The sequence below is a fragment of the Anarhichas minor genome, unplaced genomic scaffold (genome assembly GCF_050575085.1).
Source record: "Anarhichas minor isolate MPS153535 unplaced genomic scaffold, ASM5057508v1 ptg000067l, whole genome shotgun sequence".
Taxonomy (NCBI): Eukaryota; Metazoa; Chordata; class Actinopteri; order Perciformes; family Anarhichadidae; genus Anarhichas; species Anarhichas minor.
This window is the reverse complement of record NW_027466513.1, coordinates 4986255-5000825: the sequence shown is the minus strand read 5'-3', so window position 1 is coordinate 5000825 and position 14571 is coordinate 4986255. Positions and strand designations below refer to the sequence as shown.

The 14571-nt window shown below is 40.7% G+C and overlaps 1 protein-coding gene across 1 annotated transcript in view; it reads left to right on the top strand.

Annotated features, from left to right (window-relative positions):
• The first annotated feature begins 6310 nt into the window (after nt 1-6310).
• LOC142934188 (multiple epidermal growth factor-like domains protein 11) overlaps nt 6311-14571 on the top strand; it is a 95702-nt gene continuing 87441 nt past the window's right edge. Inside the window, exons 1-3 of the mRNA XM_076078629.1 lie at nt 6311-6402; nt 11493-11626; nt 12424-12525. Coding sequence (XP_075934744.1) covers nt 11511-11626; nt 12424-12525 — 218 coding nt within the window. The 5' untranslated portion in view covers nt 6311-6402; nt 11493-11510. The remainder of the gene's footprint in view (nt 6403-11492; nt 11627-12423; nt 12526-14571) is intronic.

The window sequence follows — 14571 nt, the reverse complement described above, 5'->3', positions numbered from 1 at the left end:
CTGATCCTCGATCAGACCTCCATCAGTAAAGAGACTATCAGAGAGAAGATGGTCTGTTTCTATAGAGTTACTCTTAATGCTCGTCATCGGAGCCACCGGGTCGGATTCTGGTGAAACCAGATGAACTCATGCAGGTTCACCAGAAACTCCTTCAGCTCAGACTCCAACAGAGACCGGTCCAGCGTGGACAGACCCAGATCCTCCAGCAGAGACCAGTCCACCGTGGACAGACCCAGATCCTCCAGCAGAGACCGGTCCACCAGACCCAGATCTGGCTTCACCTGCAGCCTTGGACCTGCAGTCGGAGCTCTCCTCCTCCTCCTCCTCCTCCTCCAGGAGCAGAGCTTCTCCTCTCTGGGAGTCAACACCGACACCACGCTTCTGGAGACCCAGGACGTATTGCTGGACCCGCTGGAGGGAAGGGAGGCACGGGAGAACCAGAACCAGGACTGAGAGGGTCAGACTGTCAGACCCTGCTGCAGTAACATGAGAGGTTTACTAAAGAGACTCTGGTGCTCAGAGACACTACCACTTTAGTCCACAGGGAGCAACAGAATCAACACTAAATAAAAAGTTCTTTCTAGTCATTTTAAAAGTGTCCATAAGTTCATAGTTATGAGTCTAGCTTGCTTGACATTTTGCACAATTGATACTCACACAAAGCCTGAATATACATTTCCCGGTAGAATGATTATAGGACTGTTCAGTCTTGGTAGGAGGACCGTATACGCCGTCTAAATGCTTCATGGTTCTACACTGTGGAGTCACAGTGTGTCAAAGGTTGGACTGTCGAGCCTGAGTGACAGGTTTCTTTCATAGATACTTTTTTTGCACCACGGTTTCTGCTTATGAGACTGTGAGTCTCTACCTGTAATGTAACGGAGAACAAAGACCCAACAGCGTTCACATAACTCTTGACAAGCGCTTTGTGTTGGTTCTGTGCTTCCTGTGGGGAGCCTGGTGTCATGGAGACGGCTGCTTCGTCCTCATCTGCTCTAGTTTAACTACACGTCAGCTTCTGAGTTTTGTCCTTTAACCAACCATCTCCTGACATCTGGGACACCATCATGCCTCACCTTTCCACTTATCGCCGCGTGGAGTTTCACTCTTGTCACCTGATGTTGTCGCCCACATTATCCCGTTCTTTCTGCCTCTTACTGACTGAAATCCTGCCAAAAAATACCGTTTCCTTCAACTCAGACTTGAGCATTGACGGATTACATGAAACGGTGCAATTAGGATACAATAAATAATAAACTGTATTCAGTTATTGTTACAGAAAAAGAGGAATTAATCATCTTACAGATACATTTAGTAAATGCGGGGCATAACAAAACTCTAGCGTGCATGCTTTACGGTAAGATTTGGGTAATTTCATACATGGAATTCAAATTGGCCTCCTGCACCTTTGAGCAACTTTCAGAGGAGTGAACAGAGAGCCGCCTTCAACACTATATCCAGTTCTCTTTATACATCCACGCTTGAAAGCCACCACAGTCTGTTTTACAAACACTGAACAGATAAGTTTCACTTTCAGTTCAGTTCAACTGTCAAAAGATATTATGAGACAGCGTAGATTTAAACTGATGTGTCCAAAATACAGCAGTGTTTGCTTTGCTCCCGTGCAGTACTCTCTGTTTCTACTGTAGGTAGTAATACACAACCACACTCCCAAACAGTGGAAAGGACCCTTTAGGAGGCCACTAACGTGACGTATGGTGCTACATTATATTTAATGCCAGGAGGACTTATTGACATAAGAAATATAGAGGACCACACTCATCCTTTAAGTCACTTGGCGCATTAGAGAAGCAGCAGGAGCATGCATTATTATTCTGATAAAGTCCTCCCTTTGTAGCTTTTGTGACCCGTAGAGACTCCTGCTCTGTTTATTGAGCCTGCTCTGCAAGTTTAATAAGAGCTAATATTTTAAAACCCTCTGCAATGAAATGCCAAAACCCCTTAATCGACTAAAGTAGTGTGTCTTAAAGATGGAAGGGACTAAAGTGATCAATGTATTGACCGGGCTCCATGACCATCAATACCCCCCCTCAGCTCCCCTCTGCCCATAGGTGACCATTGGTCACGGCCAGATGAAGGGTGAGATGGACGGATTAGGGAGAGTTCACAGATTGGTGCATTGAGAGAGAGAGAGAGGGAGAGAGAGAGACAGAGAGAGAGAGAGAGAGACGTTAGCGGTGCTGCTAACGTTACTAGCTCTCCTCCTGTTGGTTTAAACACCGATTGGTTGTTTACAATGAAACATGATCAGAGATCAGAGACTAGAAACACATGTTCTACTGAATATTGGAGGAGAACGATCGTCAGTAAAACTTTATTTACACCCTGATGGTTAACGTTAAACCGTGAGGGGGTCCGTTACACCTCTATTATCTACAAACAAGACATTCGTTTTCTCTTCTTTGCTAACGGTCATCATGGTTGTTATAAATGCTCGGTAACAGTGCTGGCTGGAGAAAATGCTTAACTTTGACAGTGCTTGTGATTTAAGGATAAGTATGTTCGTAAAAACATACAACGAAATTAAGTTGGCGACTCATCAGTCAGTACAGCAGCAAAATGAAATGTGTTTGAAGATCTAAAGGTAGTGTGATATTTCTTTGATGAACCATTTGATTAATTCATTAAATCTGTTGAGTCTGTTGTAGTTCTTACGTTGCTGAGGCATGTTGACCCATTTAAACCCGCATTAAGAAGCATTTAAACCACATATGGTTGCATATGAGTGTGCGTTTTCCCTTAAACCTGTCTCAGCTACAGTAACAAGTGAGCTGCTTTGCCATCATTTTTGAGTTTAGATTACTAAAGAGTCCTGAGAGACCACTGATGAGATCGACTGGTCTCTTTCTACTGTCAGCAACTCTACATAAGTATCGACCACAGGGGAGCACGCTGGTCAATGAGGCTTTGAGTCACATTTTAAACATCCGTATAGTGACTGAGGGCTTTCCTGGTGTTTGGTAGCTCAAAAGTATCGGCTGATACCGAGAACAGTTCCGATGGCAGTGTGTTAAAAACATAAATGAAGTGTCTTAAAGCTGCATTCTCACTAGTGTCCACCAGGGGGCGACTCCTCTGGTTGTATAGAAGTCTATGAGAAAATGACTCTACTTCTCTCTTGATTTATTCCCTCAGTAAACATTGTAAACATGAGTTTATGGTCTCAATCTCTAGTTTCAAGTCTTCTTCAATACAGCATGATGTACATTTAGTACATTATGGTCCATTTAGAGTCAGGCATGTTGACCGATATAAACCCGCATTAAGAAGCATTTAAACCACATATGGTTGCATATGAGTGTGCGTTTTCCCTTAAACCTGTCTCAGCTACAGTAACAAGTGAGCTGCTTTGCCATCTTTTTTGAGTTTGGATTACTAAAGTGTCCTGAGAGACCACTGAGAAACCAATATCGCGACGGCCAAAATGACGAACCTGAGGCTTCGAAACCACAGTCCACCAACCAATGGGTGACGTCACGACTTTATCCACCTCTTATATACTGTGCAGCCCACCAGCTGCTAACGGCTAACGTTAGCTAGCTCTCCTCCTGTTGATTTGAACACGCATTTGTTGTTCACAATGTAGCATCATCAGGGAAAACAAGAGTGCAAGAGAGTGTTTAACCACAAGTGTGAAGTACTAGTTTGCACACGCTCAGTAGCGATCAGGCAGGATGTACGGATTGGGTAACAATTCATTTGTTGTTCCTGTAAATGATCTGATGAATGATAACGTGACGTTAGATCGGTGCTTAGACACACATACTCGCCGCTACCCAATCCAGCATTATAGGAACAACTTTAATTTAAACCTGTTGGACTTTTGTGCCCTTAATGTTCTTCTCTCTCGCTGCAGTGACAGTATTTTCTTCAGTATTTACAATGAATACCTGGTTTTGTGTTTCATGCTCCGATAAAGGCTGAACTGTACAGAGCGCTTTCAGAGGGTTTAATGTTCACAAAGATTTAATGAATCAATAAAAAGTCAAGAGGACATCTTTTTCTTCAAGTTTTCGTCGGCATTGAGAAACTTTTCCAATAGAATTGAGGCCTTTTTATTTTATTTCTTTTTTTTTTTTACAATAATTCAATAACATGGCTTTGATTGAATTTATCTGATGAGACATCAATTTCATGAAGTCAGATTACAGACTTGAGACTTGAGAGTTGTTGGGAAGCACAGAACCTTTTACTGGACTACATCTCAGAGGTACATATTGTACTTTATACTGTACTACATCTCAGAGGTAAATATTGTACTTTATACTGTACTACATCTCAGAGGTACATATTGCACTTTATACTGTACTACATCCTCAGAGGTACATATTGTACTTTATACTGTACTACATCTCAGAGGTACATATTGTACTTTATACTGTACTACATCTCAGAGGTACATATTGTACTTTATACTGTACTACATCCTCAGAGGTACATATTGTACTTTATACTGTACTACATCTCAGAGGTACATATTGTACTTTATACTGTACTACATCCTCAGAGGTACATATTGTACTTTATACTGTACTACATCTCAGAGGTACATATTGTACTTTATACTGTACTACATCTCAGAGGTACATATTGCACTTTATACTGTACTACATCTCAGAGGTACATATTGTGCTTTTTACTGTACTTCATCTCAGAGGTACATATTGTAGTTTTTACTGTACTTCATCTCAGAGGTACATATTGTATTGTTTTTATAGGTTAAAACTCTATAAACTATTTTCTTTATGAAACACATGAGTAGGTGTCTCTAAGCTATCAGATGTTAATATATAATATAGAGAGAGTTCTATACGTCGTACTGTAACACAGAAATGAATAAATCAGTTATTTTTGAGCATTTTGAGATCAAATTTGCTGTTGAGCTCATACGATGATGACGTTTTCTAAACGGTAGATTCCGTATGATTCCTGTCCAAGAAGCAGATTATCTAAATGAACTCCTCTTCTCATGAGATAAATCTTCTCTAAGCCGACATGTAAAGAGTAAATAGGATGACTCTGCTCTAAGAAACGGGCGTTTAGTACAATCTGAGAGCACTGATCTGATTATTTCATTCTAATAGTTTTATTTCAGATCCTTTTTGTTTCACCAGTGCTGGTTAATAACATCATCCCCTCTTCCCCAATGAACTCATGAGACCAGTGTCTGTGCCACGTCTTGGTGAGCGCTGTCTAAGCTCAGAGACATTCATCAGGGCCCGCGGAAATAATGTCTGACCAACAATAACTGTGTTTTTATTGATTTCTCTGTCGCTGTGAGTTGCTGCTTATGAGAAACAGAGAACAGAGCCGTGCGTTCACACGAGCAGGCGGTGGTGATAAAATATGGCTGAGCTCAGGTAAAAAACCAATGCTGACTGAACGCGTGATACTTGTGAATTATCTCTCATTTAATCCTCAGGAATATCAGATGGAAGCTTCTACCTCAATGTGCTGAATTGGATGAATTTGAGGAAGTGAATTCTCTGCAGTTTTGTGGTCCTCCGGTGTGTTTAACTAGAAGGTGATGATTAAGATGTTGTTGGGGAAACTTAACTTCAGAAATGTACCTGCCCCTATACACAGTGTTTTATTTATGAGCGGTTTTCAAATAACAGCAAAGACCAAAGTTAATTGTCAGGTTTAATCTAGACTTAAATGAATTAATCTGGAGTTTTGTCCACATCCTCTAACTCCACCCAACTACAGTGAACTCATGTGTCCTGGATCATTTAAATGATCGCTCGGTCGTCTTCACTCGCCGTCGTTTTGACACAAAGTGCTCTCTGAAATATTAAACTTAAAAGTTATGAATCTGCTCTTTTTTTCAATAATAATTTTTGAACAGAGATAAAAACTGTATCATTCAGACATCAAATGTTTTATTTACATTTGAAAAAGTTTTGGCCGCAAAAGAAGAAGAACGAAAAGATTCAAACTTCATTCAGTCGATGTCTCACAGTTTTATACGACAGGAGGGAACGCTGTTGAACTTGGATGTTGAATTAGTTTCCAGTCATGTGTAGGCTGCTTTTATTGTGAAACTCTTGATGCTGACACAGGAAGCTGTTCCCGTTGAAATCTAAACTTCCAGTTTCTTTAACCAAAGACTGCTGCTTTCTTCTCTTCTTGTCTAACTGTTGCTCAGAGGATCTTTGTCTCTTTCACTTCTCAGTCTGGTTGAACCATCGAGCAGCGTTTTGTTCTCCATGTACTAAAATGAAGAACATCTAATATGTGGTCTTGTCACATTACCATATATTTGTTCTCTGTGTTCTACTCAGGCATCCTGAGGTCCAGCCCCAACAGTGGCATCCTCTGGGGGTCTTCTTCTTGTACTAGAGTTCAGATCACCATTCATCACACTCACCGCTGCTCAAGGTAAGACACCCCTCAGCTTCTTCTGACTTAATGTTCTTTTAGTTTGGTAAACAGTGCAGATGTTTACGAAGCTCTGCCCGGTTAATCTCACATTTAACCTTTTTAACAGGAATGATTTCAGCTTTGTGGATCGTACCGACTCTATACCGTCCCATACAGTATCTAAACCTACGTTCTTCTCAATCCCACCATCATTATTCAATTTACAACTGTGCTCCTGCATTGACTCACTAAACATAGTACAGCCAAAGCAGTCTGGTCCCAACATGTGTTTTCATGCACATTTTGAACTATTGCACTAGAAACATACTGTATGGAAACGGCAAATGTCAATCGCAAGGAAAGTGTTTACTATTAAAACTTGCCCAAAAATCTCCATTCTTCTCTTGTGGATGGTTAGGTGGCCGAGGTGGATTGTCTTCCACTCTGTTTACTGGTTGTCTACAGCCATGCGTAGTGACCCTAACCCTACACTGTAACCGAGATTATATGCTCCAAATCAGTTCATCTTCCACCTGCAGTCGGAGCTCCGGAGGGAGGAGGAGAGCTCAGCTCCCGGCAGCAGCAGCATCTCCTCCTCCTCCTCCTCCTCCAGTATAGGAAGGGAAGGGAGGCACAGGAGAACCAGAACCAGGACTGAGAGGAGCAGACTGTCAGACCCTGCTGCAGTAACATGAGAGGTTTTCTAAAGGGACTCTGGTGCTCAGAGACACTACCACTTTAGTCCACAGAATCAATACAATATGAAAGCTCCTTGTCGTCACTTTCAAGGGGCCCAATACGAGATCTGCTGCTATAATCATTTAGAGTGTTGTATATCATAAAGTCTGAGGTATTCTCAAACTCCACCAGTGACACTGACTTTCATCGGCAGCCATATTACTCTTGCTGGGTATACATATTGTCAGTCAAGATTCATATTCAACCTTTGAAACAAAATGAAACAAGACGCCTTGTACAGAATGAAGACAGTGGTCTTCTTCCAGAAGACACCATGGTGCAGTCAACCTTCATGTGTGTCCTCGACTGTGGAGATGTTCTGTGTCGTCACGCTGCTCCATCTCATCATGGTTCTCAGCGTCACACGTTTGTATGGACCTCCTGACATCATCTCATGTTATTCATTTACAAAGCTCTGCTGTTGAAGCACCCAAACTACCTCACGTCTAATCTCTCACTTCAATCTATAGCTTCAGTACACCAGTGATCACATGACCGTAGATGTCCTCAAATAACAGAGCTGGTTTCAGGTGCGATGCACCTTCTAAATGGAATAAACCTGTGAACTCTTGCATTCCTCTTGGAGATTCTGACACTTTATCTGATGTTCTTTTTGTTTTTAATTCCTTGTTTATTGTGTCAAAGAGAATCTCAATGAGACTACCTGATTAAATATAGATCACATAAAAACATTTAATAAAGCTGCATTTTGTGTCTCCAGGTGACGTTTTTAGTTCCCGACCTACATACTGTCCTCTTAACGCAAATTACATTTTTATATTAATCTGTATCCTCGACTAAGCCGAACTCTCTTTCTTCAATATGTGATCATTATCCTCGTCCACGTCACACCTGACTCATCGTCACTATGGAGTCAGTGCTGATTCACTGCCTCACCTTAAATCTACCCGTCTGCACACAGCAGACACCTGTAAGACAAAAACAAGCAAACATCTAGCTTGTCGGACTTCTCGGTGTCTCCTCATGGCCTCTCGCTCACATTACCGCTAACGAGAACACTCCATAATGTCACTCCTTCACGGGGCAGTGTGGGTGGGAGAGTTTGGCTTGGTACCACCTCTGTCACTCAGAGCTTTATTCATCATCGCCATGATTTTCTTTTCCCCCCGGAGGCTGTCGGTGCTGTGCGCCTCTGAAATGGTCCAGATGTCGCTGTCATGTTGCCCACAGCTGCTCCAGGAAACATTCACTGTGCAAACATTTTAGAAGAAGTAGAAGCCTTAGTGGAGATGTTCGTCCCGTCCTGCTAATCTTTTTTGTCAGAAATTTCCATCTGCATTGCCTTAAAATGTCCCCTTGCACGAGCGCTGTAAACGCAGTGAGACGTGATATCAATAAAAATATCTAGGAAGCTAAAAACAAATTGCCATTTGAGGGCGTAAAAAACCATCTTTAGTAAAGAGTGATATTTCCCCGCCGCCACCTTCACTGTTGTATCAAACCTTTATGTAAACCAGCGAGTGATTTCTGTGGAAACCAGATTGGTTGTCAGACACACACAACCCCACATTGAGCTGTTGCTTGCAGAGACACGCGTTTGCTGATTGGCATTCTCAGCGGTGCGTTCGTGGCCCTGCTATTTTATTTGGCATAAAGTAACCAGAGAGTTCAACTTTTTGCGGCGCTCTTTTTTCCCCTGCGGTGTGTTCAGACGCCCTCCCTTCTGCCTTCTTTTTGTGTCAGGACATTGCCCACCGGCAGGGACATCACCCGCTGATGTTTCTTTTTAAATTGCAGCTTGTAATTATTTTATTTCATTATTTTCTTACATTGATTTTAATAATAAATGGTCCGCTCTGCGCCACCCTTGTGAATTACAGTAATTACATGTTTTCCTTCCATACTGGTTTCACACACACGCTGCCTAACTCGTTTCTTTCAACACGCTAACCCTTGTTGTTAAGAAACAAACTGCCAAGAGAGTTGAGGACGTTCACTTTTATTCAAGTCTTCATGAAAGTTTAGGGTTGTTAAAGACAAATGAATGAGTCCGTCCCGTGCCGATGCTTGAAGAGGAAGCTTTGTGTGAGCAGCTCTGGTCTCTGATTTCATTGGATACTGGTTGTGTGATGAAATGACATATAATTAAGTTAGATATTGAGAAATGTCTAACTTTATTTATTTACGATACTTCAGTAATTAATAATATAACAGATGAATATTCACACTTTTTTTCTTATTTGATCGTACACCAAAGAAAACATACAAATCTTATCAAATGCTACACACTGTTCCTTTAAGTTATGTGACAAAACTACGGTATAATAACTCACCGTTACACCGTCTGATATCGGATGGGTTTACATCCAGGTAAACAGATGCTCTGATGGATCTATGTTGTTATTTAATCATGTTGTTCATTCTGTACATGACATATATTGCTCTCCTTTGTTGCTCTCCTTTGTTGCTCTCCTTTGTTGCTCTCCCTGAGGTTTCTTCCTTTTTTTAATATTTGAGTTTTTCCGTTTCCGATGCGAGGGTCCAAGGACAGAGAATGTCGTTGTTTTTGATTTGTGATATTGGGCTATACAAAATAAAATATAGTTAAAAATTGAAGGGTGCCTCGGTGCACATCGCCGAGGGCCACGGACCGAACGTCGACATTTAAGATAAGATAAGAACAGATAAGATAAGAACAGATAAGATAAGAACAGATAAGAACAGATAAGATAAGATAAAATAAGAACAGATAAGATAAGAACAGATAAGATAAGAACAGATAAGATAAGATAAGAACAGATAAGATAAGAACAGATAAGATAAGAACAGATAAGAACAGATAAGATAAGATAAGAACAGATAAGATAAGATAAGAACAGATAAGATAAGAACAGATAAGAACAGATAAGATAAGATAAAATAAGATAAAATAAGAACAGATAAGATAAGAACAGATAAGAACAGATAAGAACAGATAAGATAAGAACAGATAAGAACAGATAAAATAAGAACAGATAAGAACAGATAAGATAAGAACAGATAAGAACAGATAAAATAAGAACAGATAAGAACAGATAAAATAAGAACAGATAAGATAAGAACAGATAAAATAAGAACAGATAAGATAAGAACAGATAAGATAAGATAAGATAAGAACAGATAAGAACAGATAAAATAAGAACAGATAAGATAAGATAAAATAAGAACAGATAAAATAAGAATAGATAAGATAAGAACAGATAAGAACAGATAAAATAAGAACAGATAAGATAAGAACAGATAAGATAAGAACAGATAAAATAAGAACAGATAAGATAAGAACAGATAAAAACAGATAAAATAAGAACAGATAAGATAAGATAAGAACAGATAAGATAAGAACAGATAAGAACAGATAAGATAAGATAAGATAAGAACAGATAAGAACAGATAAGATAAGATAAGAACAGATAAGATAAGATAAGAACAGATAAGATAAGAACAGATAAGATAAGATAAGATAAGAACAGATAAGATAAGAACAGATAAGATAAGATAAGAACAGATAAGAACAGATAAGATAAGAACAGATAAGATAAGATAAGAACAGATAAGATAAGATAAGAACAGATAAGATAAGAACAGATAAGAACAGATAAGATAAGATAAGAACAGATAAGATAAGAACAGATAAGAACAGATAAGATAAGAACAGATAAGATAAGAACAGATAAGATAAGATAAGATAAGAACAGATAAGATAAGAACAGAAAAGAACAGATAAGATAAGATAAGATAAGAACAGATAAGAACAGATAAGATAAGAACAGATAAGAACAGATAAGATAAGAACAGATAAGATAAGATAAGATAAGAACAGATAAGATAAGAACAGATAAGAACAGATAAGATAAGATAAGAACAGATAAGATAAGAACAGATAAGAACAGATAAAATAAGATAATCCGTTATTAGTCCCGCAGCGGGGACATTTACAGGATTACAGCAGCATACAATGTAGTGCAAACAAGAGACATAGTAAAATACAGAGTATTATAAGTAAGTAAATAAGTAATAAAACAGTAAAGATTTGATGAGTCGGGAGGAAATGACAACTCATGAAATGTGATCACAACTTTGATCACAAGCCGCCAAAAACTCTGAAACCGCTGGTTTAATCATTAATATTGCATCAGTTTATCATAAGTCTCAAGATAAGTGTGACCAATATCTGTCAGTTAAATGAAGCCGATTAGAAGCAGAAGTACCTCAGAAGTACAGTACTTGAGTTAAAGTACGATGTGCTCAGGTGCACTTATTGATTCAAGTGTTTTACAGTTGGTGAGGTCGTTTTCCTTCCAGATAGAAATCTATGTTCCTCGTATCGGTTTTTCTGCAACCTAAAGGTGAAATCTTGTTCTTCTCTGAAGGAGGGAGGGAGGAGGACGATGGGGGCCGGCGGGGTCTCCCCCCGAGCCCTGCTGTGGCTCAACCTGCTGGGCTTCGTCTCCGTGGCGTCCGCCCTCAACCCGGATGACCCCAACGTGTGCAGCCACTGGGAGAGGTCAGTCTACCAGTTTACAGTCTCCTCTCCAGTATTCACAGTGAAGCAACGGAGCTCGGAACCCTGCAGTGAACTAATGGAACCCCCCCCCAAGCCACAAATCAAGAATCCAGAGGGTTAGCCAATAATCAAAAGCAAGAAGGGAAAAAGGTTTACTCCTGGGGACGTTGTGAGGGCCGTAAATCCACAGCGACGGTAATGTGACTGCTTGAGTGGTCTCAGCACTCAGTAAGAGCACGATGTCATCTGTGATGAGAGCAGCACAGAGTGCATGTGCTGTGATCAATAATCTCTGTGTGATCAGAGGGAACTGTGGAGATGGGTACTACCTCTGATGACTTACAGATTTGAACTTCTTGGAGCAGGAAAAACTAAATCGAAGCAGAACAATTATAGAAAATAATAACAAGGGTTTATGTCCTGTCAGGATTCTTTAAAATCCTGAAAGTTTGTGGCTTTTAGGAAAATAAAATAAAGCTTTTAAAGAATCGATGACCTTTAAACATTTTTCAGAATTAAAGCTTTGCTCCACGAGGACGCGTTCATCCTCAGATCAATAATTCACATCCTGATGATCTCTTTTAAAAGGAGACGTTATTGACTTCTGTGATGTTTGACTTTTAGAAATATTGTGTCCTCCACTACATTTCAGTTCTTTAGATCTCACCAGAGCCTCGAGGATAAATGAGAAAGAACCTTTATTTTGATGTGCGGCAGGCTGTTTATTAATGACTAATCTTTCTTCACCATTAGGACGGACGTGTTTTAATCTGTGCTTGTGTTTTCTATCCATGCAGCTATGCAGTGACTGTGCAGGAGTCTTACGCTCATCCATTTGACCAGGTCTACTACACCCGCTGCACCGACATCCTCAACTGGTTCAAGTGCACCAGACACAGGTGTGTGTTTCACCTTCCTTAAACTATTAACACAAGAATTAGTCCATCAAATGTCATAGAATTAAGGCAAAATGACCAGGTTTGACGCATTCAAGAGCTCAAATGAATCAGAACATTTTAAATATATTCAATTTGATGTGATACAGACAGAGAAATGTGGCAGATTCTCCCGCTCAGAGGAGAATTCACGGAAGTGTTGCGCATCTTTTTGCATTAGCTGGCCCTCCACAAATAAACAGAAAGAAACCGTGTTATTCTCAAAGCACCTGCAGACGTGAAAATGCACCGCAAACTGCATCTCAGTGCTGCTGTGCTGGTTGAACTCTTTTAAATGAGGTGATGTGCAGCGGACGATTGGTGCCGGATTGTTTACCTTTCTATGCAAAACAGACCAACTCACAAAGATCAGCGCTGAGAGACAGTCACAGTGAGATTATGTGGTGACTAAAACACATTTACACTGACAGACATTACATCACAAACTCTGTTACCTTTAAAGTCCTTCTGAAGTTTTCTTCTCAACATTTCATTTGTCGTTTTTTCTCTCGTTCTGTCTCTACAAAGAAAACATTTATATGGGGTCAGATCAGTCTCAATAATTGCAAATGCACGCAGAACGATTCACAAATACATTCCAATGCACACATAAATAAATTACGATTTATATAAATGTAAAAAAAAATCACAAATATATTTCTGCATTTGTATGTATTTCTGTGTGGATTTTTTACATTTGTTTGTGGATTTGTATGCATTTATTTGTGGATCGCTACACATTTCTTTGTGGATTTTTGAGACTCCCCTGACGTCGCTGGATTCGCAAATGCGTTTTTTTCAACATTCTAATTGTCAACCAATCACATGAGTGCAGCACTCATCAGTGACATCTTACCATCTCTGAACTGGGACAGACTGGTTTTTGGTGCTTTAAACTTTACTGCATAACATTTATTCAGCTGATGCTTTCATCCAAAGCGACTCCCAAGTGCATTCAACCACGTGGGTACAACCCAAAAAACTGCGAAAGTCTCAGAGACATTTCAAGTCTCTTCGCGTCTGAAACGCAGTCTGTCAAACTTCTGTTGCTGGAGCTCCGTCAGTCACCAGAGTCTACTACCCAACGCCGGCAGTTCAGCTCCGTCTGATGCGGTCGTTTTGATGAGCGACCGTCGGCGTACCGGCTTTAATGACCACATTAAGCTTTATAGCCACCAGTTTAGCTCCTCCGGCTAAGAGCTGAGTCATTGATCTCAAGATGAAATGTCAGACAACAGCCAGCGCCCTTGAATGACTGGGAGAAACTGCCTTCAAATATGTAAAGGTGCGATGTGTAACATCTGGCCAACCTGCTCCAAACAAATAGGGGGCAGCGTTTCACCTCAACTACCGAGGTCCATACAATCTACATTTACAGCCATCAGTTATTAAAGAGAAGAGAAACTACTAACAGCAACCAAACTGCTGAAACTCTGAGAGACGGAGAAACTAACTCTCCTGTCTTATAATCTCCACGTGTGGCGCGGCTTAAAGTGAGCGTTGATAGTTTGTTTTTGGACTAAATCATATTATAGTTTTGTCCTGCACGCCATCAGGAGACTATTTTGCCGGCAGGAGAGCGAGCGACAGTTCCGGGAGACGTTCGGTTAGCGGTTAGCGGTAGCAACTCAAATTCAGCCAGTCTGTCCCTGTTCAGAGTCACTGATGACCTCCGACCTTTTCTAATAACTCACAGTGGTGAGTGCGATAGCGGCCTCGAGTAATGAATGGAATGGTCTTTAAATGGCGGCCAGTGGTTGTGGCTAAGTGGATTGCAGGGCCGTCCTTCAATCAGAGGATCGGCGGTTCGATCCCCGGCTCCACTGGTCGCATGTCGACGTGTCCTGGAGCAAGACACTTAACCCCGAAATGTCTCCCGTAGCTGTGCCTACGGTGTAGAAATGTGATAGAATCTGAATTGTAAGTCGCTTCGGATAAAAGCGTCTGCTAAATGACTGTAATGTAATGAAAAACCCCAACGCCCAGAGTCACAGTGGGCTGGTGGAGCGC